General features: G+C 60.2%; 1 protein-coding gene across 1 annotated transcript in view; it reads right to left on the reverse strand.

The window, feature by feature from the left end:
• LOC102459190 (intraflagellar transport protein 172 homolog) overlaps positions 1 to 23503 on the reverse strand; it is a 112651-nt gene that overhangs the window by 17157 nt on the left and 71991 nt on the right. The window contains 6 exon segments of the mRNA XM_075915731.1: positions 2335 to 2455; positions 2703 to 2781; positions 5387 to 5566; positions 5568 to 5636; positions 6321 to 6398; positions 23070 to 23162. Coding sequence (XP_075771846.1) covers positions 2335 to 2455; positions 2703 to 2781; positions 5387 to 5566; positions 5568 to 5636; positions 6321 to 6398; positions 23070 to 23162 — 620 coding nt within the window.

Below are 23503 nucleotides of genomic sequence, written 5' to 3' on the forward strand. Positions count from 1 at the left end.
TGCGCACCGGCCGAGCCGGGAGGGAGGGAAGGGAGCCGGGGCCGGGGTTCCCAAGGGCTCTGGGCACCGGCCGAGCCGGGAGGGAGGGAAGGGAGCCGGAGTTCCCGAGGGCTCTGGGCATCGGCCGAGCCGGGGGGAGGGAAGGGAGCCGGAGTTCCCGAGGGCTCTGGGCACCGGCCGAGCCGGGGGGAGGGAAGGGAGCCGGGGTTCCCGAGGGCTCTGGGCATCGGCCAAGCCGGGAGGGAGGGAAGGGAGCCGGGGCCGGGGTTCCCGAGGGCTCTGGGCACCGGCCGAGCCGGGGGGAGGGAAGGGAGCCGGGGCCGGGGTTCCCGAGGGCTCTGGGCACCGGCCGAGCCGGGGGGAGGGAAGGGAGCCGGGGCCGGGGTTCCCGAGGGCTCTGGGCACCGGCCGAGCCGGGAGGGAGGGAAGGGAGCCGGAGTTCCCGAGGGCTCTGGGCACCGGCCGAGCCGGGAGGGAGGGAAGGGAGCCGGGGTTCCCGAGGGCTCTGGGTATCGGCCGAGCCGGGAGGGAGGGAAGGGAGCCGGGGCCGGGGTTCCCGAGGGCTCTGGGCACCGGCCGAGCCGGGGGGAGGGAAGGGAGCCGGGGCCGGGGTTCCCGAGGGCTCTGGGCACCGGCCGAGCCGGGGGGAGGGAAGGGAGCCGGGGTTCCCGAGGGCTCTGGGCACCGGCCGAGCCGGGGGGAGGGAAGGGAGCCGGGGTTCCCGAGGGCTCTGGGCACCGGCCGAGCCGGGGGGAGGGAAGGGAGCCGGAGTTCCCGAGGGCTCTGGGCATCGGCCGAGCCGGGGGGAGGGAAGGGAGCTGGGGCCCCCGAGGGCTCTGGCCACCGGCTGAGCCGGGAGGGAGGGAAGGGAGCCGGGGCCGGGGTTCCCGAGGGCTCTGGGCACCGGCCGAGCCGGGAGGGAGGGAAGGGAGCCGGGGCCGGGGTTCCCGAGGGCTCTGGGCACCGGCCGAGCCGGGAGGGAGGGAAGGGAGCCGGGGCCGGAGTTCCCGAGGGGTTCCCGAGGGCTCTGGGCATCGGCCGAGCCGGGGGGAGGGAAGGGAGCCGGGGCCGGGGTTCCCGAGGGCTCTGGGCACCGGCCGAGCCGGGGGGAGGGAAGGGAGCCGGGGCCGGGGTTCCCGAGGGCTCTGGGCACCGGCCGAGCCGGGGGGAGGGAAGGGAGCCGGGGCCGGGGTTCCCGAGGGCTCTGGGCACCGGCCGAGCCGGGGGGAGGGAAGGGAGCCGGGGCCGGGGTTCCCGAGGGCTCTGGGCATCGGCCGAGCCGGGAGGGAGGGAAGGGAGCCGGGGCCGGGGTTCCCGAGGGCTCTGGGCACCGGCCGAGCCGGGAGGGAGGGAAGGGAGCCGGGGCCGGGGTTCCCGAGGGCTCTGGGCACCGGCCGAGCCGGGAGGGAGGGAAGGGAGCCGTGGCCGGGGTTCCCGAGGGCTCTGGGCACCGGCCGAGCCGGGAGGGAGGGAAGGGAGCCGGGGCCGGGGTTTCCCGAGGGCTCTGCGCACCGGCCGAGCCGGAGGGAGGGAAGGGAGCCGTGGCCGGGGTTCCCGAGGGGCTCTGGGCACCGGCCGAGCCGGGAGGGAGGGAAGGGAGCCGTGGCCGGGGTTCCCGAGGGCTCTGGGCACCGGCCGAGCCGGGAGGGAGGGAAGGGAGCCGGGGCGGGGTTCCCGAGGGCTCTGCGCACCGGCCGAGCCGGGAGGGAGGGAAGGGAGCCGGGGCCGGGGTTCCCGAGGGCTCTGCGCACCGGCCGAGCCGGGAGGGAGGGAAGGGAGCCGGGGCCGGGGTTCCCGAGGGCTCTGGGCACCGGCCGAGCCGGGAGGGAGGGAAGGGAGCCGGGGCTGGAGTTCCCGAGGGCTCTGGGCACCGGCCGAGCCGGGGGGAGGGAAGGGAGCCGGGGCCGGGGTTCCCGAGGGCTCTGGGCATCGGCCGAGCCGGGAGAGAGGAAAGGGAGCCGGGGCCGGGGTTCCCGAGGGCTCTGGGCACCGGCCGAGCCGGGAGGGAGGGAAGGGAGCCGGGACCGGGGTTCCCGAGGGCTCTGGGCATCGGCCGAGCCGGGAGGGAGGGAAGGGAGCCAGGGCCGGGGTTCCCGAGGGCTCTGGGCATCGGCCGAGCCGGGAGGGAGGGAAGGGAGCCGGGGCCGGGGTTCCCGAGGGCTCTGGGCACTGGCAGGGCAGGAGCCCAGGCTGGAACAGCGGGGGCCGGGACAGCGGGCCTGTGGGGTCCCAGCAAAGCTGGAGAGGGGAGGGCTCCTTGGCTCTAGGGCGGGCAGCCCCCCAGTGCAGCGCATGAACTCCCTGAGCTGTGCGAATTCTCCAGCCTGGCCTTACCGGGCTTCAATGTAGTGGTTAATGGCGGCATCCAGCTGCTTCTGCTGCACCAGGTGATCGCCCCAGGCCTCCTCCAGGTTGAGCACCTCCGCCGGGAAGGCCACGCGAGCCAGCTCCACCGCTGCGAAGGGACAGGCTCACATGGCACCCGGCCCGGCTGATCCAAGGCCTGGCTCACGAGACGGGAAGGGGTGGCCTGGGTCAGTGTCCAGCGCCCACTTTGCAAGCAGCCCCCCAGTAGCCCCGGTCTCCACGCCCCCGGGGCGCTGCGGAGGGCTGGAGGATGGGCGCAGACACGCAGCCAGAGGCCTGTCGGGCACCCTGGCGCCGGGGGCTCCCCCCCAGGACGGGCGCGGGGACCACCGTACCTTTCAGGAAGGCGCAGCCCTTGCGGTAACACTCCAGAGCCTTCTGGGGGTTCCGGATCGACTCAAACAGCTCTCCAGCCTACGGCAGGAGCACAGGCAGTCAGAGCACTGCAGCATCCCTGCCCCACAGCCCGGCCCACCAGCTGCCAGTCCCCCGCCACGCTCGGCACCCCCCAGGCTGGCTGATTACATCCTGGGCAGATGTCGGAAAGTACCATGCTCAGAAGAAAACCAGCAATTCCAGGGACAAGCCCCCCATCCCTAGTGCACGGAGAGCTCTGGGCAGCGGCCGAGCTGGGGGGGGGAGGGAAGCAGGGCTGGGGCTGCCGAGGGCTCCGGGCACTGGCCGAGCTGGGGGGGGGGGAAGCAGGGCTGGGGCTGCCGAGGGCTCTGGGCAGCGGCCGAGCTGGGGGGGGGGGGGGAAGCAGGGCTGGGGCTGCCGAGGGCTCTGGGCAGCGGCCGAGCTGGGGGGGGGAGGGAAGCAGGGCTGGGACTGCCGAGGGCTCCGGGCACTGGCCGAGCTGGGGGGGGGGGGGAGGAAGCAGGGCTGGGACTGCCGAGGGCTCCGGGCACTGGCCGAGCTGGGGGGGGGAAGCAGGGCTGGGGCTGCCGAGGGCTCCGGGCACTGGCCGAGCTGGGGGGGGGGGGGGGGGGGGAAGCAGGGCTGGGACTGCCGAGGGCTCCGGGCACTGGCCGAGCTGGGGGGGGGGCGGGAAGCAGGGCTGGGACTGCCGAGGGCTCCGGGCACTGGCCGAGCTGGGGGGGGGGGGGGGGGAAGCAGGGCTGGGGACTGCCGAGGGCTCCGGGCACTGGCCGAGCTGGGGGGGGGGAAGCAGGGCTGGGGCTGCCGAGGGGCTCCGGGCACTGGCCGAGCTGGGGGGGGGGGGGGGGGAAGCAGGGCTGGGGCTGCCGAGGGCTCCGGGCACTGGCCGAGCTGGGGGGGGGAAGCAGGGCTGGGGCTGCCGAGGGCTCCGGGCAGCGGCCGAGCTGGGGGGGGGGGGGGGGGGGGAAGCAGGGCTGGGGCTGCCGAGGGCTCCGGGCAGCGGCCCGAGCTGGGGGGGGGAAGCAGGGCTGGGGCTGCCGAGGGCTCCGGGCACTGGCCGAGCTGGGGGGGGGGGGGGGAAGCAGGGCTGGGGCTGCCGAGGGCTCTGGGCACTGGCCGAGCTGGGGGGGGGAAGCAGGGCTGGGGCTGCCGAGGGCTCCGGGCAGCGGCCGAGCTGGGGGGGGGAAGCAGGGCTGGGGCTCCCGAGGGCTCTGGGCAGCGGGCCGAGCTGGGGGGGGGGAAGCAGGGCTGGGGCTCCCGAGGGCTCTGGGCACTGGCCGAGCTGGGGGGGGGGGAAGCAGGGCTGGGGCTGCCGAGGGCTCTGGGCACTGGCCGAGCTGGGGGGGGGGGAAGCAGGGCTGGGGCTCCCGAGGGCTCTGGGCACTGGCCGAGCTGGGGGGGGGGGGGGGAAGCAGGGCTGGGGCTGCCGAGGGCTCCGGGCACTGGCCGAGCTGGGGGGGGGGAAGCAGGGCTGGGGCTGCCGAGGGCTCCGGGCAGCGGCCGAGCTGGGGGGGGAAGCAGGGCTGGGGCTCCCGAGGGCTCTGGGCAGCGGCCGAGCTGGGGGGGGGGAAGCAGGGCTGGGGCTCCCGAGGGCTCTGGGCACTGGCCGAGCTGGGGGGGGGGGAAGCAGGGCTGGGGCTGCCGAGGGCTCTGGGCACTGGCCGAGCTGGGGGGGGGGAAGCAGGGCTGGGGCTCCCGAGGGCTCTGGGCACTGGCCGAGCTGGGGGGGGGGAAGCAGGGCTGGGGCTGCCGAGGGCTCCGGGCACTGGCCGAGCTGGGGGGGGGGAAGCAGGGCTGGGGCTGCCGAGGGCTCTGGGCACTGGCCGAGCTGGGGGGGGAAGCAGGGCTGGGGCTCCCGAGGGCTCCGGGCACTGGCCGAGCTGGGGGGGGGAAGCAGGGCTGGGGCTCCCGAGGGCTCTGGGCACTGGCCGAGCTGGGGGGGGGAAAGCAGGGCTGGGGCTGCCGAGGGGCTCCGGGCACTGGCCGAGCTGGGGGGGGGGGGGAAGCAGGGCTGGGGCTGCCGAGGGCTCCGGGCACTGGCCGAGCTGGGGGGGGGGAAGCAGGGCTGGGGCTGCCGAGGGTTCCGGGCACTGGCCGAGCTGGGGGGGGGAAGCAGGGCTGGGGCTGCCGAGGGCTCCGGGCACTGGCCGAGCTGGGGGGGGGGGGGGGAAGCAGGGCTGGGGCTGCCGAGGGCTCCGGGCACTGGCCGAGCTGGGGGGGGGGGGAAGCAGGGCTGGGGCTGCCGAGGGCTCCGGGCAGCGGCCGAGCTGGGGGGGGGGGGGGAAGCAGGGCTGGGGCTGCCGAGGGCTCCGGGCACTGGCCGAGCTGGGGGGGGGAAGCAGGGCTGGGGCTGCCGAGGGCTCCGGGCACTGGCCGAGCTGGGGGGGGGAAGCAGGGCTGGGGCTGCCGAGGGCTCCGGGCACTGGCCGAGCTCGGGGGGGGAAGCAGGGCTGGGGCTGCCGAGCTGGGGGGGGCGGCGTATCTGCAGGTCTGTGCAGGTGAGGCTGGAAGCCGCTTGGGGGCATGCTGGCGCTGTGAGGGTAAGCTGCTGCGTGACAGTGGGGCCATGTGTTTGTGGTGATGGGGGCGGGGGCTCCGAGCCCTGGGGGCGGGGCTCCGAGCCCTGGGGGCGGGGTCTCACCTGCTCGTACAGCTCCCCTTTGATCAGTGCGGCTGTGATTCTGTTGGTGACGTCCCCGTTGGCCAGCAGCTGGTCCTGGGCCATGGCCAGCCGAGCGGCTCGGGCTGGCAGCCCGGCTCTCAGGTACAGGCCCACGGCAGCCAGGTGCTCCCCTTGGCCCTCCTGCACCTCCCCGGCCCTTCTCCTCCTGCTGCGTATCCAGCAGCCACTGGTAATAGCCCCGGCGGAGCCTCTCCAGCCCTGGGTGCCCCTGGGATGGACGGGGGGGGGGGGGGATGTCAGCACAGGCAGCCCCGGCGGAGCCTCTCCAGCCCTGGGTGCCCCTGGGATGGACGGGGGGGGGGGGGGGGATGTCAGCACAGGCAGCCCCGTCCCTCCCGCGGGCGTCGCCCTGCAGCACGCCCCAGCTCCCCACCCCTCTCCGCCCAGCATGGTCCCCGAGCTCCCTCCCCCTCCGCCCCGCCCCAGGGCGGACCCGAGCTCCCCTCCCCCTCTGCTCCGCCCCACTCAGTCCTCAAGCTCCCTCCCCCTCTGCCCAGCCCTCGAGCTTCCGTCCCGCTGTGCCCAGCATGGTCCCCGAGCTCCCCGCCCCCTCCCAGCACCCCACCCAGTCCCTAAGCTCCCCTCCCCCTCACCCCTTGCAGCACCCTACCCTGGCCCCGAGCTGCCAAGCTCCACTTCCCCACCCCATAGCATCCCTGAGCCTCCCCTCCCCCTCTACCCCACAGCGCCCCCAAGCTCCCCTCTCCTTCTGCAGCGCCCTGCGGTGACCTTGAGCCCCCCGCTGTGCCCCGAATTCCTCCCTCTCTGTGCCAAACCAACGCCCCTCCCCTCTCTTCCTGTCTCCCCAGGACCCACAGGAGCACTGCCTTCCCTCCCCTGCCAAAGACACAGCCCGAGGGCCCGCCCCTTCCCCAGAGCCCCCCCCCCGTACCTTGGCCTCCGCCACCACAAGGCACTCGTCCCACATGTGCAGCTCCTGGTACATGTCCATGGCCTCCTCCACCGCGTTCTGGGCACAGACAGCAGAGCGTTACCGTGGGGCCGGCTCCCGCTCTGCGGCCGTGGCACCGGAGCCAGGAGGCAGCCTGCGCACGCGAGCCATGCAGTCTGCAATACCGGGCAGCAAGGGGGGCCTCCCCGACCCCCCCGGGAGACGCAAGGGGAGCCTCCCCGACCCCCCCGGGAGACGCAAGGGGGCCTCCCCGACCCCCCCGGGAGACGCAAGGGGGGCCTCCCCGACCCCCCCAGGAGACGCAAGGGGAGCCTCCCCGACCCCCCTCCCCGAGAGACGCAAGGGGAGCCTCCCCGACCCCCCCGGGAGACGCAAGGGGAGCCTCCCCGACCCCCCTCCCCGAGAGACGCAAGAGGGGCCTCCCCGACCCCCCCGGGAGACGCAAGGGGAGCCTCCCCGACCCCCCTCCCCGAGAGACGCAAGGGGGCCTCCCCGACCCCCCCGGGAGACGCAAGGGGGGCCTCCCCGACCCCCCCGGGAGACGCAAGGGGGGCCTCCCCGACCCCCCCTCCCCGAGAGAGGCAAGGGGGCCTCCCCGACCCCCCCCTCCCCGAGAGACGCAAGGGGGGCCTCCCCGACCCCCCCAGGAGACGCAAGGGGGCCTTCCCGACCCCCCCTCCCCGAGAGACGCAAGGGGGCCTTCCCGACCCCCCTCCCCAAGAGACACAAGGGGGCCTCCCCGACCCCAACCCCGAGAGACGCAAGGGGGGCCTCCCCGACCCCCCCAGGAGACGCAAGGGGGCCTTCCCGACCCCCCCTCCCCGAGAGACGCAAGGGGGCCTTCCCGACCCCCCTCCCCGAGAGACACAAGGGGGCCTCCCCGACCCCAACCCCGAGAGACGCAAGGGGAGCCTCCCCGACCCCCCCGGGAGACGCAAGGGGGGCCTCCCCGACCCCCCCCTCCCCGAGAGAGGCAAGGGGGCCTCCCCGACCCCCCCGGGAGACGCAAGGGGGGCCTCCCCGACCCCCCCTCCCCGAGAGAGGCAAGGGGGCCTCCCCGACCCCCCCGGGAGACGTAAGGGGGGCCTTCCCGACCCCCCCTCCCCGAGAGACGCAAGGGGGCCTCCCCGACCCCCCCCTCCCCGAGAGAGGCAAGGGGGGCCTCCCCGACCCCCCCGGGAGACGCAAGGGGGGCCTCCCCGACCCACCCTCCCCGAGAGAGGCAAGGGGGCCTCCCCGACCCCCCCTACCCGAGAGAGGCAAGGGGGCATCCCCGACCCCCCCCGGGAGACGTAAGGGGGGCCTCCCCGACCCCCCCTCCCCGGGAGACGCAAGGGGGGCCTCCCCGACCCCCTCTCCCTGAGAGAGGCAAGGGGGGCCTCCCCGACCCCCCCCTCCCCGAGAGACGCAAGGGGGCCTCCCCGACCCCCCCTCCCCGAGAGACGCAAGGGGGGCCTCCCCGACCCCCCCTCCCCGAGAGTCGCAAGGGGGGGCCTGCCCGACCCCCCCTCCCCGAGAGAGGCAAGGGGGCCTCCCCGACCCTCCCTCCCCGAGAGACGCAAGGGGGGCCTCCCCGACTCCCCCTCCCCGAGAGACGCAAGGGGAGCCTCCCCGACCCCCCCCCGGGAGACGCAAGGGGGGGCCTCCCCGACCCCCCCCTCCCCGAGAGACGCAAGGGGAACCTCCCCGACCCCCCCTCCCCGAGAGACGCAAGGGGGCCTCCCCGACCCCCCCTCCCCGAGAGACGCAAGGGGGACCTCCCCGACCCCCCCTCCCCGAGAGACGCAAGGGGAACCTCCCCGACCCCCCCCCCCCGAGAGACGCAAGGGGAACCTCCCTGATCCCCCTCCCAAGAAATGCAGAGGGAACCTCCCTGACTCCATCCTAGAGATGCAAGGGGAACCTCCCCGACCCCCCCCCCCCGAGAGACGCAAGGGGAACCTCCCTGATCCCCCCCCGAGAGACGCAAAGGGAACCTCCCTGACCCCCCCCCCGAGAGACGCAAGGGGAACCTCCCTGATCCCCCTCCCAAGAAATGCAGAGGGAACCTCCCTGACTCCATCCTAGAGATGCAAGGGGAACCTCCCTGACCCCCCCCCCCCGAGAGACGCAAGGGGAACCTCCCTGATCCCCCCCCGAGAGACGCAAAGGGAACCTCCCTGACCCCCCCCCCGAGAGACGCAAGGGGAACCTCCCTGACCCCCCCCCCCGAGAGACGCAAGGGGAACCTCCCTGACCCCCCCCCCCCCGAGAGACGCAAGGGGAACCTCCCTGATCCCCCCCCGAGAGACGCAAGGGGAACCTCCCTGATCCCCCTCCCAAGAAATGCAGAGGGAACCTCCCTGACTCCATCCTAGATATGCAAGGGGAACCTCCCTGACCCCCCGCGCCCTCGAGATCACGAGAAGGTAGATTTCAGGATCCTGACCAAAGGAAGAAGGGAGAGTAGTAAAATACACACCCTGGACTTCAGAAAAGCAGATTTTGACTCCCTCAGAACTGATGGGCAGATCCCCTGGGATGTAACATGAAGGGGACAGGAGTCCAGGAGAGCTGGCAGGATTTTACAGAGCCCTTACTGAAGGCACAGAATGAAACCATCCCGACGCGCAGCAAGAGAGGCAAACGTGGGAGGAGACCGGACTGGCTCACCGGGGAAATCCTGGGTGAACTTAAGCACAAAAAGGAAGCTCACAGAGTGGGAACTTGGACAGGTGACCAGGGAGGGGTTTAAATGTCTAGCTGGAGAACGCCGGGGGATTGTCAGGAAGGCGAAAGCACAAATGGAATTGCGACTGGCTAAGGGTGTGAACGGTAACAAGAAAGGTTTCTACAGGCATGTTAACAAGAAGCTGGCTATGGGGGGGCCCCGCCCCCGGGCATGCGGCTGGGGGGGCTGCCCCCGGGCGGGCAAGTGTCCCCGCCCCCTGGCGCCCGACAACCTGAAAAGGCTGGGGACCACTGACTTAGGGTGTGTCTACACTCCAGTGCTATTTCAAACTGACTTAATTGGAAATAGTTCATTCAAATGAAGCTAATTCCAAATAACGCATCTAGACACAAAAACTATTTCGAAATAGCGAGTCCACACTGAGTGGACCCTGAACCGCGGTTAAGGCTGCCAGAACCAGTGCCGGCAGGGCATCAGGTTAGGACTTAGTGTGTGGGGCTGCTGCCTGAGGCTAACTGAGCTCCGTGCTTAAAGGAACCCTACGCCCTCCCCAGACAGACAGTTCTCCGGGTTTCCCGCTTGCTTGTCTACCTCGACGAGGGACAGCAAAGCAGTCCTGGCTTGGAGTGCCCTGAGTGCCCGCACCACAGCCCTCGGCCACATGGAGCCAGAGCTGCCCCTGGGCATGCCGGTGCGTCTCATGGGGTTGTTGCTATCAGCCCGGCTGCACTTGCTGCAGGCTGCCATCCGGGGGGGTCCATCGGGGGGCTATGAGGATCCAGGAGGCCCTGCGGGAGAGCGTCCACCCCAGGAGCCCTCAGAGCCTCCCTGGTCCTCCCCTCCAGGGGTTCATGCCTCATTCCTCCCTCACGTCCTTCCGCTTACCCCTCCCTAGCCCCCCTTCCTGATGTCAAACAAAAGACACGTATGTTCAAAAATAGAAACTGGGTTTCTTGAACAAAACTGGGGAGGGGGAATGAGCCTCTGGGGAGACTGGGAAAAGGAGGGGGGAGAGAGGAACAGAGACAGTGGGAGAGGGGAGGGGAAAACCTGGGAGGAGGGAGCTGGAAGGGGGAAGCAAGGGGAAGAAGGGGGAGGAGAAGCTCAGGGCTCAGGTTTGGGGGTCTCACCGGACCAACCTGCCTTTCATGCAAACCTGCTCCTGGATTCACGAGGCCTTTGGTGGCCAGGCTGGCAGCTATCCTGCCATAGACGGTCATGTTCCTCGGTCTCGGGCTGAGATCATGGAAGTTGGGGGCAAACCCCCCAAACCTGAATAAGGTCCATGATCTCTACCTTGGACCAGGGAGGCACCCATCTTCTCCAGCCCCTGGAAGGCTCCTGGGAGCTGGCAGACTGCTCCTGGAGAGTGGTGGAGGGCTGGCTGCCAGTGGCTTGCTGGCTCATGTTTTGGGGCCACTGGATAAGGGGCCCCAGTGGCCCCTGCTGGCTCTGGGCTGGCAGGCTTGGAGCTAGCACAAGCACTGTGGCCAGGGTCTACCCCTTTACTGGCTCCGGGTCTGGGGGAGAGGAGAGTAAGTTTTCCTGGTTGTGCCCAGAGTGTCTACACAGCACTTAATTCGAAATAGCTATTTCGAATTTGGTGTTACTTTTCGCAGAATGAGGTTTACCTAATTCGAAATAAGGGCTGAAAGAAATTCGAAATAGCGGTTTCTATGTGTAGACAGCTATTAAAGTTAATTTGAAATAACTGCTGTTATTTCGAATTAACTCTGTCGTGTAGACATACCCCTAGTGACAGATGACATGGGAAAGCTGAAGTACTCAATGATTTCTTTGCCTCTGTATTCACGGACAAGGTCGGCTCCCGGACTAATGCACTAAGCGACGCAAGATGGGATGAAGATGGACAGCCCTTGGTGGGTAAAGAACAGGTTAGGAACTATTTAGAAAAGCTAAACGTACACAAACCCATGGGTCCGGACTTAGTGCATCCGAGGGTACTGAGGGAGTTGGCAAATGTCATTGCGGAGCCTTTGGCCATTATCTTTGAAAAGTCGTGGAGATCGGGAGAGATCCCGGATGATTGGAAAAGGGCAAATGTAGTGCCCAGCTTCAAAAAGGGGAAGAAGGACGATCCAGAAGGAAAAATCCTGGAAGGGATCCTTAAGGAATCCATATTGAGGCACTTGGATGAGAGGAAAGTGATTAGGAATAGTCAGCATGGATTCACAAAGGGCAAGTCGTGCCTGACCAATCTGATTGCCTCCCACAACAGGGAGGCAAGATCAAGTCAGTATCTTAGATGCCTATATACAAATGCGAGAAGTATGGGTACTAAGCAGGAAGAACTGGAATTGCTAACCAATAAATACAACTTTGATATCATTGGTATTACAGAAACCTGGTGGGATGGGACGCATGATTGGAATGTTGGTATGGAAGGGTACGGCTTGCTCAGGAAGGACAGACAGGGAAAAAAGGGAAGAGGGGTTGCCTTGTATATTAAAAATGTACACACTTGGACTGAAGGGGAGATGAACGTAGGAGATAGCTGTGTAGAGAGTCTCTGGGTTGAGCAAAAAGGGGTAAAAAATGAGGGTGATATCATGCTAGGAGTCTACTACAGGCTACCTACCCAGGTGGAAGAGGTGGATGAGGCCTTTTTTAAACAATTAACAAAACTATCCAAAGCCCAAGATTTGGTGGTGATGGGGGACTTCAACTATCCAGACATATGTTGGGAAACTAACACAGCGAGGCACAGGCTATCCAATAAGTTTCTGGACTGCATTGGAGGCAACTTTCTGTTTCAGAAGGTTGAAAAAGCTACCAGAGGAGAAGCTGTTCTGGATTTGGTTTTAACAAATAGGGAGGAACTAGTTGAGAACTTGAAAGTGGAAGACAGTATAGGGGACAGTGATCATGAAATAATAGAGTTCATGATCTTAAGGAAAGGTAGAAGGGAGACCAGCACAATTGAGGTTATGGATTTCAGGAAGGCAGATTTTGATAAGCTCAGAGAACTTGTAGGTAAGGTCCCATGGGAAGCAAGATTGAAGGGAAAAACAACTGAGGAGAGTTGGAAGTATTTCAAAGGGACGTTGTTAAGGGCCCAAAAGCAAACAATTCCGCTGTGTAGGAAAGAGAGAAAATATGGCAAAGACCAGTTTGGCTTAACAAGGAGATCTTGTATGATCTCAAAATAAAAAAGGAGTCATATAAAAAATGGAAACTAGGACAACTAACAAAGGATGAATATAGGCAAGCAACACGGGAATGCAGGGGCAAGATTAGAAAGTGTTACCCACCACCTCTGTGATTCTTGGGGAACCAGAACATGGTCGCCTGTCAGCCTTGTGCTCTTGGGGAGTCAGGGAGTGACATTCATGGAAAACCATCCCCCTCCCTCAGGCCTCTGCTAGAATCAAAGACAAAGCAATGAAAAGGCCAGGGAAGACACACCTAAACTGCTTCAGACAAGGGTGATACAATTAAGGAAACACCCCAGCCTCATTTGCATTAAAGATGGAACAGAGGGACATCTCATTAGCATACAGAATGGAGAGCAGCTCTTCCAAGGCAGGAATCGCACTGAACTATGGGACACCGAAAGCAGAGAAGCACTGCCTGATGGGAAATCCCTGCTCCAGATGCTAATGAACCTAGGCCTGCTCACACCCAAATTAGTCATTATCAGACCAATTCTAGTAACGATCCTATTGACATCTAAAATACTGAAACTGCCTAGTTGCATTGTGAGCTCGTTCAAGGAACATCACCCATAACCAGGGGTGATCAGTCTCTATTGTCTCTCCTCTTTCTCTTTGAACTATCCCTATAAAAACTCCTGTCCTTGTCCCAAGAAAACTGTTCTGATACCTGGACTTAAACTGCATCAGTTCCATTGAGACTTCTTCATCTCCTGTCTGATCGTGCTGGGGGCTCTGTCCTGCTTTTCTCCTGCCCTCTGGACCCCCGGCTACCATCATCATCTGGGAACCCCGATCAGTGCAAGCTCCGTGGAGTGGTGAGGTCTCTCTCTCTCTCTCTCTCAACTATCTCTCTAAGCATGGCCTCCTGACCCTGCCCTGTGTAAACTGTTATATGGTTACCTAACATGTGTAATCAGCTTCAATTGTTAGATTTAATATTGTAATTGTTAGATTAACTGTTTGATATCTATTCACTACTCAGAAATAAATCACTTTCATTGTTAAACTGGTTGCTTCTCTCTCTTTCTTTCTCTTTTGCTCACTCTTCCTTAAGGGGTGTTGTTTTGGCTTCCCCATTCGCTCTGCAACAACGCTTCTTGTACCCAAGCAAAAGATCCCTGTAGTGCCCAAAATCCTGTGGGGTTTGCTCATCGTGTGGTTTACCTGTGAATGACTGTGGTGTGAAAGTGGGGATAAGGGGTGCTGAACCTGGGGGCTTATGAGGATGGCAGCTTAAAGTGCTGTTTAATCCAGCCCACGGAGTCCAAAGGCACATGAGGGTGCAGTGTGGCATTGCTGTGAAACCCAGCCAGCTGAGTCCAGGGACATATGAGGGGGTCAGCTTGTGAGTGCTGAGTACCCAGTCCTCTCAGACGTGCTCTGTTAGTGGGTGTGAGTGTCTGTGTGTGTTGCTAAGGTGGGAAGAACCCCATCCTGAGGAACCTAGTTCCTGCAGGAGAGCTCCAGTGGGAGGGGGAATTGGCAGCAGGGAGAATTCAGCTCCATATGAGAGCCCAAGTAAGCACCAACAGCACACTGATAGAACTGTTAACCTTCCCCCAGTCCCATAAGGGTAACCCTGATAAATGAGCATACCCCAGAGTTTTGGGCAAATCTGGTAACAAAAGGCAAAGGCACAAAATGAGATCAAACTAGCTACAGGCATAAAGGGAAACAAGAAGACCTTTTATAAATACATTAAAAGCAAGAGGAAGACCAAGGACAGGGTAGGCCCACTGCTTAGTGAGGAGGGAGAAGCAGTAACAGGAAACTTGGAAATGGCGGAGATGCTCAATGACTTCTTTGTTTCGGTCTTCACCGAGAAGTCTGGAGGTGTGCCTAACGTAGTGAATACAAGCAGAGAGAGGGTAAGTTTAGAAGATAGGATACACAAAGAACAAGTTAAAAATCACTTAGGAAAGTTAGATGTCAGCAAGTCACCAGGTCCTGATGAAATGCATCCCAGGATACTCAAGGAGCTGATAGAGGAGGTATCTGAGCCTTTAGCTATGATCTTTGAAAAATCATGGCAGACAGGGGAGATTCCAGAAGACTGGAAAAGGGCAAATATTGTGCCCATCTATAAAAAGGGGAATAAGAACAACCCAGGAAACTACAGACCGGTCAGTTTAACGTCTGTCCCAGGGAAGATAATGGAGCAGGTAATTAAGGAAATCATATGCAAACACTTGGAAGGTAATAAAGTGATAGGGAATAGCCAGCATGGGTTTGTGAAGAACAAGTCATGCCAAACTAATCTGATAGCTTTCTTTGATAGGATAACGAGCCTTGTGGATAAGGGAGAAGCGGTGGATATCATATACCTAGACTTGAGTAAGGCATTTGATACGGTCTCGCATGATATTCTTATTGATAAACTAGGCAAATATAACTTAGATAGGGCCACGATAAGGTGGGTGCATAATTGGCTGGATAACCGTAGTCAGAGAGTTGTTGTTAATGGTTCTAAATCCTGCTGGAAAGGGATAACAAGTGGAGTTCCTCAAGGGTCTGTTTTGGGACCCGTACTGTTCAATATCTTCATCAATGATGTAGATATTGGGATAGAGAGTACGCTTATTAAGTTTGCAGATGATACCAAACTGGGTGGGGTTGCAACTTCTTTGGAGGATAGGGACATAATTCAAAATGACCTTAGCAAGTTAGAGAAATGGTCAGAGGCAAACAGGATGAGGTTTAATAAAGAGAAATGCAAAGTGCTCCACTTAGGAAGGAACAATCAGTTCCATACATACAAGATGGGAAGCGACTGTCTAGGAAGGAGCATGGCGGAAAGGGATCTAGGGGTCATAGTGGACCACAAGTTGAATGTGAGCCAACAGTGTGATGCTGTTGCAAAAAAAGCAAATATGATTCTAGGTTGTATCAACAGGTGTGTTGTAAGCAAAACTCGTGAAGTCATTCTGCCGCTCTACTCTGCACTAGTTAGGCCTCAGCTGGAGTACTGTGTCCAGTTCTGGGCGCCACATTTCAAGAAAGATGTGGAGAAATTGGAAAGGGTCCAGAGAAGAGCGACAAGAATGATTAAAGGTTTAGAGAACATGACCTATGAAGCCAGGCTTCATGAACTGGGCTTGTTTAGTTTGGAAAAAAGAAGATTAAGGGGGGACATGATAGCGGTTTTCAAATATCTAAAAGGGTGTCACAAGGAGGAAGGCGAAAATTTGTTCCTCTTGGTTTCTGAGGACAGGACAAGGAGTAATGGGCTGAAAGTGCAGCAGGGGAGGTTTAGATTGGACATTAGGAAAAAATTCCTAACTGTCAGGGTGGTCAAATATTGGAATAAATTGCCAAGGGAGGTGGTGGAATCTCCCTCTCTGGAGATATTTAAGAACAGGTTAGATAGACATCTGTCAGGGATGGTGTAGACGGAGCTTGATCCTGCCTTGAGGGCGGGGGGCTGGACTCGATGACCTCTCGAGGTCCCTTCCAGTCCTATTATTCTATGATTCTATGATTAGCTTCTATGATGAGGTAACTGGCTCGGTGGACATGGGAAAGTCAGTGGATGTTATATACCTTGACTTTAAGCAAGGCTTTTGATATGGTCTCCCACAATATTCTTGCCAGAAAGTTAAGGGACTGTGGATTGGATAAATGGACGGTAATATGGATAGAAACCTGGCTAGAAGGCCGGGCCCAGCAGGTAGTTATCAATGGCTCGATGTCAGGATGGCGGTCGGTTTCTAGCGGAGTGCGCCAAGGGTCGGTTCTAGGACCGGTTTTGTTCAATATCTTTATGACTGACCTGGATGAGGGGATGGATTGCACCCTCAGCAAGTTTGCGGACGACACTAAGCTGGGGGGAGAAGTAGAAATGGTTGAGGGCAGGGATAGGGTACAGAGTGACTTAGACAAATGGGAGGATTGGGCCACAAGAAATCTGATGAGGTTCAACAAGTGCAGAGTCCTGCCCTTGGGACGGAAGAATCCCAAGCATTGGTACAGGCTCTTTGGAAGCTCCCTTCAGGAAGTTGAAGGCTGCTCTCAAATCCCCCCTCACTCTTCGCTTCTGCAGACTAAACAAACCCAAATCCCTCAGCCTCTCCTCGTAGGTCATGTGCTCCAGGCGCCTCATCATTTTAGTTGCCCTCCGCTGGACCCTCTCCAATGTGTCCACGTCCTTTTTGTAGTGGGGGGCCCAGAACTGGACACAGTACTCCAGATGCAGCCTCACCAAAGCTGAATAAAGGGGCATGATGACATCTCTGGATCTGCTGGCAATGCTCCTCCTAATGCAACCTAATATGCCATTAGCCTTCTTGGCTACAAGGGCGCCCTGGTGACTCTCATCCAGCTTCCCATCCACTGCAGTCCCCAGGTCCTTTTCTGCAGAACTGCTACTTAGCCAGTCGGTCCCCAGCCTGTACCAATGCTTGGGATTCTTCCGTCCCAAGGGCAGGACTCTGAACTTGTCCTTGTTGAAGGATGCAGAGCTCCTGGCCATGGGATCTTGGGAGGCCCAGGCTCGCAGCCAGGTGGGGTGGGTGCACAGCTCCTGGTCGCCAGGGGCACCAGACAGGAACAGGATGCGTTACAATGGGGGGCTTTGCAACTTCCTGCCCAAGGAGCGAGATGCTGCCTAAAGCCTGGGACTCTGTGTTTCCCTTTCCCACCCAGGGAGTCAGCAGCAGAAGCCCCTTGTCTGGGGGAAGAGGAGGGCCCACACGGCAGAGCGGGAGGGGGCGGGACCAGTGGCCAGGCAGGAAGCAGAGCTGCACTAGCGGCTGCGGGAAGGAGGCAGAGCCCAAGGCCCACATGGCCCATGATGCTGGAGGAGAGCCGGGGAGGTCTGGCTGGAGCTGTAGGCTGAGCCATCCCAGCTGGCTTGTGCCTGAGGATTTGCCACGCACGGTGCTGCCCGGGGGCCCTGCCCCTCCTGGCCGAAGAAAAGCAAGAACACGCCAGAGCCGGGCCCAGGTGGGACCGTCGGTAACATGAACGATGCACGTGGCAGCGGCTCAGGCCTAAGGACCGCTCCCTCTTGGGGATGAAGGGCAGAGCAGGGACATGAGAGCCTGTGTCAGGCATCCTGGCTCTGACAGGGGCTGGGGGTGCGGAAAGGGATGGTGGTTGACAACAGCCTGTATCAATGGAGGACCAAGAAAGAGACCCAAAGACCCAACAGCTGACACCTCTCCACGGGAAGCCTCCCGCCCTGCTCCTGCCAGGTGATCTGAACTTTGCTTTGGGAAGAATTAGAGGCCCCACTGGAGTCTGGCTACATGCTGGCTGTTGCATCCAGGGATGAAAGTGCCAGTGTTGGTCGTTGTTTCCATGGCCAGAGGAGCAATGGCACAGCCACATCTGGAATACTGTGCACAGATGTGGTCACCTCAGCTCAGAAAAGATCTCTTGGCATTGGAAAGGGCTCAGAAAAGGGCAAGAAAAATGATGAGGGGTTTGGAACAGGTCCCATGTGAAGAGAGGTTTAAAAGCCTGGGACCTTTCAGCTTAGAAAAGAGAAGACAAAGGGGGGATACGATCGAGGTCTATACAATCACGACTAGTGTGGAAACAGTGAATAAGGAAAAGTTATTTACTTGTTCCCACAATAGAAGAACTAGGGGTCACCAAATGAAATGAATAGGCAGCAGGTTTAGAACAAAAGGAAGTTTTTCTCCACTCAGTGCATAGTCAACCTGTGGAACTCCTTGCCAGAGGATGAGGTGAAGACCGGGACTGTAACAGGCTTCAAAAAAGAGCTAGATAGATTCACGGAGGTTAGGTCTGTCGGTGGCTATGAGCCAGGGTGGGTAGGAATGGTGTCCCTGGCCTCTGTTAGAGGCTGGGAATGGGTGATGGGAGGGATCACATGATTCCCTGCTGTGTTCACTCCCCCTGGGGCACCTGGCACTGGCCTCTTTTGGCAGACAGGATGGACCTTTGGTCTGACCCAGTATGGCCATTGTTATGTTCTTCTATAGGCTGCTCCTAAGCTTTCAACGCCTCTCCTTGGTGCTTGGGACTGGCCCAGGACGGGACATGGGAGGGGCAGCTGGGTGCAAGGACTCCCCCACCGAAAGGGGGCACTGAGTAGGCAGTAAGGAGAGTCTAGAGGCTGTGGGGGACCCCAGAGGTTCCAACATGACCACTGATACAGGCCTGGCCCCCCATGACCTCTGGGCCACATTTCCATGGAGAAGGCAGCTCTGCGAGGGGACCAGTGTCTGAGCCCAGCACTGAGGATTCCCCCTCCTCTGGTCTAGTGGTGCCATGGCTTCTGGCTCCCCGCAGATGACCCCAATGGGCTCACTGTCCAGAGGCCGTACCATATGCAGCACTGCTGGGCAGAGCCAGGGGGCTGAGGGATCTGAGTCCTTCGTAGCCAGTGTCTCACGGAGGTAGAGCAAATTCCTCGCTACTGTGTGCCCTCCAGCGGGTGTGCCACCACGGTGCTGCGGCTACAGTGCAGCTGACGCCGGGGGCGATGCTTCTGGCACCAGACTGAACTGGGCCCTCTCCGACATGGCCCTCTGACCAGCCAGGCCGGGCGGAGATCTGAACATTACAAAGGCCGTAGAGCAGTTTTTAATCTAAGAGATGGGGGAAGCCGACTGGTGCGGAGATGCACATAAATCGGAGGGAGACTTCTCTTAGAGGAGAATCCATTGATAGAGATTCTCTAGCCTGTAGTGAGAAAGAGAGGAGGGGAGAGGGCAAACAAGGGGCCAGAGCAGACAAACAATCACATAGAAAGGAATCCAATGCATCAGGGAAGGGCAGACAAAGCAGCAGTGGCAAATGTTTAAAGTGCTTGTACACAAATGCTGGGAGTCTGACTAATAAGATGGGTGAACTAGAGCAACTCGTATTAAATGAGGAGATTGACATAATAGGCATCACTGAAACCTGGTGGAATGAGGAAAATCTGTGGGACACAATCATACCGGGATATAAAATATATCGGAAGGATAGAGCAGGCCGGGTGGGTGGCGGAGTGGCACGGTATGTGAAAGATAGTGTAGAATCAAATGAAATAAAAATCTTAAATGAATCAACATGTTCCATAGAATCGCTATGGATAGTAATTCCATGCTCCAATAAGAAGAATATAGCAGTAGGGATATATTACCGACCACCTGACCAGGACAGCAATACTGACATTGAAATGCTGAGGGAGATTAGAGAGGCTACCAAAATAAAAAACTCTATAATAATAGGGGATTTCAATTATCCCCATATTGACTGGATACATGTCACCTCAGAAAGAGATGTAGAAATAAAATTTCTCAATGGCTTAAATGACTGCTTCTTGGAGCAGCTGGTACAGGAACCCACAAGGGGAGAGGCAATTCTCGATTTAGTCCTGAGTGAAGCACAGGATCAGGTCCAGAAAGTAACTATTACAGGACCGCTTGGGAATAGTGACCATAATGTAGTAACATTTAACATTCCTGTGGTGGGAAGAACACCTCAGCAGTCCAGCACCCTGGCATTTAATTTCAAAAAGGGGAATTACACAAAAATGAGGAGGTTTGTTAAACAGAAATTAAAAGGCACAGTGACGAGAGCCAAATCCCTGAAAGCTGCATGGAAACTTTTTAAAGACACCATAATAGAGGCCCAACTTAAATGTATACCCCAAATTAAAAAACATAGTAAGAGACCTAAAAAAGAGTCACCGTGACTTAACCACCGTGTAAAAGAAGCAGTGAGGGACAAAAAGGCATCTTTTAAGAAGTGGAAGTCCAATCCCAGTGAGATAAATAGAAAGGAACATAAACACTGTCAAATCAAGTGTAAAACTGTAATAAGCAAAAAAAGATTTTGAGGAACAGCTAGCCAAAAAACTCAAAAAACAATAGCAACATTTTTTTTTAAGTACATTAGGAGCAGGAAGCCTGCTAAAAAGCCAGTGGGTCCCCTAGACCATCGAGATACAAAAGGAGCAATCAAGGACGATAAAGCCATTGTGGAGAAGCTAAATGATTTCTTTGCATCAGTCTTCACAGCTGAGGACGTTGGGGAGATTCCCAAACCTGCACCGTCCTTTGTGGGAGATGAATCTGAGGAACTGTCCTGGATTGAAGTGTCATTAGAGCAGGTTTTGGAACAAATAGAAAAACTTAATGTTAACAAATCTCCGGGACCGGATGGCATTCATCCAAGGGTTCTAAAAGAACTCAAATGGGAAATTGCAGAACTGTTAACTGTGGTTTGTAACCTATCCTTTAAATCGGCTTCCACACCTACTGACTGGTGAAGGATAAAATTAATTTGTTGTCAGTATGACCTCTGTGTGACCTGGATGTTAAGTCTGGTCTTTGTAAAGAGGTACGTGTTTGGACACAGGTATACAACCAGGAAGGGACAGGTGAAACTGGTTTGAACCTGTAGTAAGGCCTGAAAAGGGACTGTGAGGAGGCAGGTAATGAGTGGAGGGAATTTGATGCAAAGGGGCATGACCTGTGTATGCATGCAACTGTAAGTGGTCAGTGGGAAAGGGTGATTATCATGTAAGATAGTACAAAAGACCTTGCCTTTTGTTTGGGCAATTGCGAAAACTTTTCCTGAGAGTATCCTGGAGATTTTTGCCCTGGAATGCAGTCCTGAATAAAGCTGGTTGCTTAAGAAGGGTGTCTGGAATTGATTTGGTAGGGGTTTTGGGCCCCCATCCGAACCCTCGGATTAAAATTCTCCGTCACTGGAAGATAGCTAATGTGACACCAACATAAAAAGAGCTCTAGAGGTGATCCTGGCAATTACAGACTGGTAAGTCTAACGTCGGTACCGGGGAAATTAGTTGAAACAATAGTTAAGAATATAATTATTAGGCACGTAGAAGAACATAATTTGTTGGGCAAAAGTCAACATGGTTTCTGTAAAGGGAAATCCTGTCTTACTAATCTGTTAGAGTTCTTTGAAGGGGTTAACAAACATGCAGACAAGGGGGATCCAGTAGACATAGTATACTTGGATTTTCAGAAAGCCTTTGACAAGGTCCCTCACCAAAGGCTCTTGTGTAAATTACATGGCCATGGGATAAGAGGGAAGGTCCTTTCATGGATTGAGAACTGGTTAAAAGACAGGAAACAAAGGGTAGGAATAAATGGTAAATTTTCAGATTGGAGAGGGGTAACTGGTGGTGTTCCCCAAGGATCGGTCCTAGGACCAATCCTTTTCAACTTATTCATAAACGATCTAGAGAAAGGGGCAATCAGTGAGGTAGTAAAGTTTGCAGATGATACTAAACTGTTTAAGATAGAAAAGACAGAAGAAGACTGTGAAGAACTTCAAAAAGATCTCACCAAACTAATAAAAGAAAGTTCTTCACACAGCGTGTAGTCAACCTGTGGAACTCCTTGCCAGAGGAGGCTGTGAAGGCTAGGACTATAATAGAGTTTAAAGAGAAGCTAGATAATTTCCTGGAGGTTAGGTCCATAAAAGGCTATTAGCCAGGGGATAAAATGGTGTCCCTGGCCTCTGTCTGTCAGAGGCTGGAGATGGATGGCACGAGACAAATGGCTTGATCATTGTCTTTGGTCCACCCCCTCCAGGGCACCTGGTGCTGGCCACTGTCGGTAGACAGGCTATTGGGCTAGAAGGACCTTTGGTCTGACCCAGTACGGCCGTTCTTATGTTCCCCCAGGGGCCTCTTGTATCTCTTCCCCCCACATCCCCTCAGCAGAAACAGCCTGGCCGGACGGTAGCAGCCCTTCCGAGACAGGAGCTGGAAAACACAGCTCAGGACTCCTGCCGAGCAACCGAAAGGGAGGTGGGCTGCGGGCAGGGATCACGGGACAGTTCCCTGTTCTGTCCATCCCCACTGGCCGCAGTCGGCTGACAGGACCCAGAGCCGCAGGGGCCTTTGGCCGGAGCCAGCAGGACTGCTATGTTTGTGTGAGACACAGGAGTGAACGTTCCGTGGGTGCTGAGCACGCGTGTGTAAATCCTTCAGCTCTCAATGCAAGATGTGATCGTACTGTACGCAAGGGGAGCTGTGCAGCGGTTACATGCTCCTGTCCTCCACAAGAACACGCAGGCACAGGCAGCGCAATGAAGGCAGGGAGGAAGACCCTGGTAGAGTTCTCTGGATGTCATGTAGGACTCTTCCTCCTACACCACTGAACCTCAGGGGAACCCTGACAGCCAAGGAATCAGATCCCCACCCCAGGGGAAACCCCACAGCCTGCGAAGGAGCCCTTGTCCCCCGGGGCAAGCCCCACGGCCCCCCTACGAGCCCTCGTCCCCCGGGGCAAGCCCCTCGGCCCCCCGACGAGCCCTCGTCCCCCGGGGCAAGCCCCACGGCCCCCCCGATGACCCCTCGTCCCCCGGGGCAAGCCCCACGGCCCCCCCGACGAGCCCTCGTCCCCCGGGGCAAACCCCACGGCCCCCCCGACGAGCCCTCGTCCCCCGGGGCAAGCCCCACGGCCCCCCCGATGACCCCTCGTCCCCCGGGGCAAGCCCCACGGCCCCCCCGACGAGCCCTCGTCCCCCGGGGCAAGCCCCACGGCCCCCCGACGAGCCCTCGTCCCCCGGGGCAAGCCCCACGGCCCCCCGACGAGCCCTCGTCCCCCGGGGCAAGCCCCACAGCCCCCCGACGAGCCCTCGTCCCCCGGGGCAAACCCCACGGCCCCCCGACGAGCCCTCGTCCCCCACAGCCCCCCGACGAGCCCTTGTCCCCCGGGGTGAACCCCATGGTCCCCCAACGAGCCCTCGTCGCCCCGGGCGAACCCCGCGGCCCCCCGATGAGCCCTCGTCGCCCCGGGCGAACCCCACGGCCCAGCAACAAGCCCTCATCCCCTGGGGCAAACCCCACGGCCCCCCGACGAGCCCTCATCCCCCAGGGTACACCCCCTATTCAACACCTGGGCCCGCCAGTGCCAGCAAAAGACACCCCCCACTCTCTTCCCTCACCTGCTCCAGGAAGATCATCTCTGCCAGCTTGTAATTCTTCTCCAGCATGGCCAGACGGGCCCGCACCTGGTAATACTCTGTGCCGTCCCCTCCCTGGAGACAAGCATCTCACATGAGCTGTGGGACGTGGCACTGGGCATGGGGCAAAGGAAGTGGCCAGGGGCTCACCTGGTACCCGTGTGGGGGGACACTGTGCGGCCCCCACGAGGCAGCCAGTGGGAGGCAGAGTTCTGGGCATCCTGGGAGGGAGGCAGTGGGGGGGGGGGCCTGGGCACACTGTGAGGGAGGGAGCAAGGGGAGCACTGTGGGTGCCCGGTGAGGGCGGTGGCAGGGCGGGGAGGCGACTGTCGGGGGAGGGGCGGGTGCCCGGTGAGGGCGGCGGCAGGGCGGGGAGGCGGCTGTCGGGGGAGGGGCGGGTGCCCGGTGAGGGCGGC

This window comes from Pelodiscus sinensis, unplaced genomic scaffold, assembly GCF_049634645.1.
Source record: "Pelodiscus sinensis isolate JC-2024 unplaced genomic scaffold, ASM4963464v1 ctg89, whole genome shotgun sequence".
NCBI lineage: Eukaryota > Metazoa > Chordata > Testudines > Trionychidae > Pelodiscus > Pelodiscus sinensis.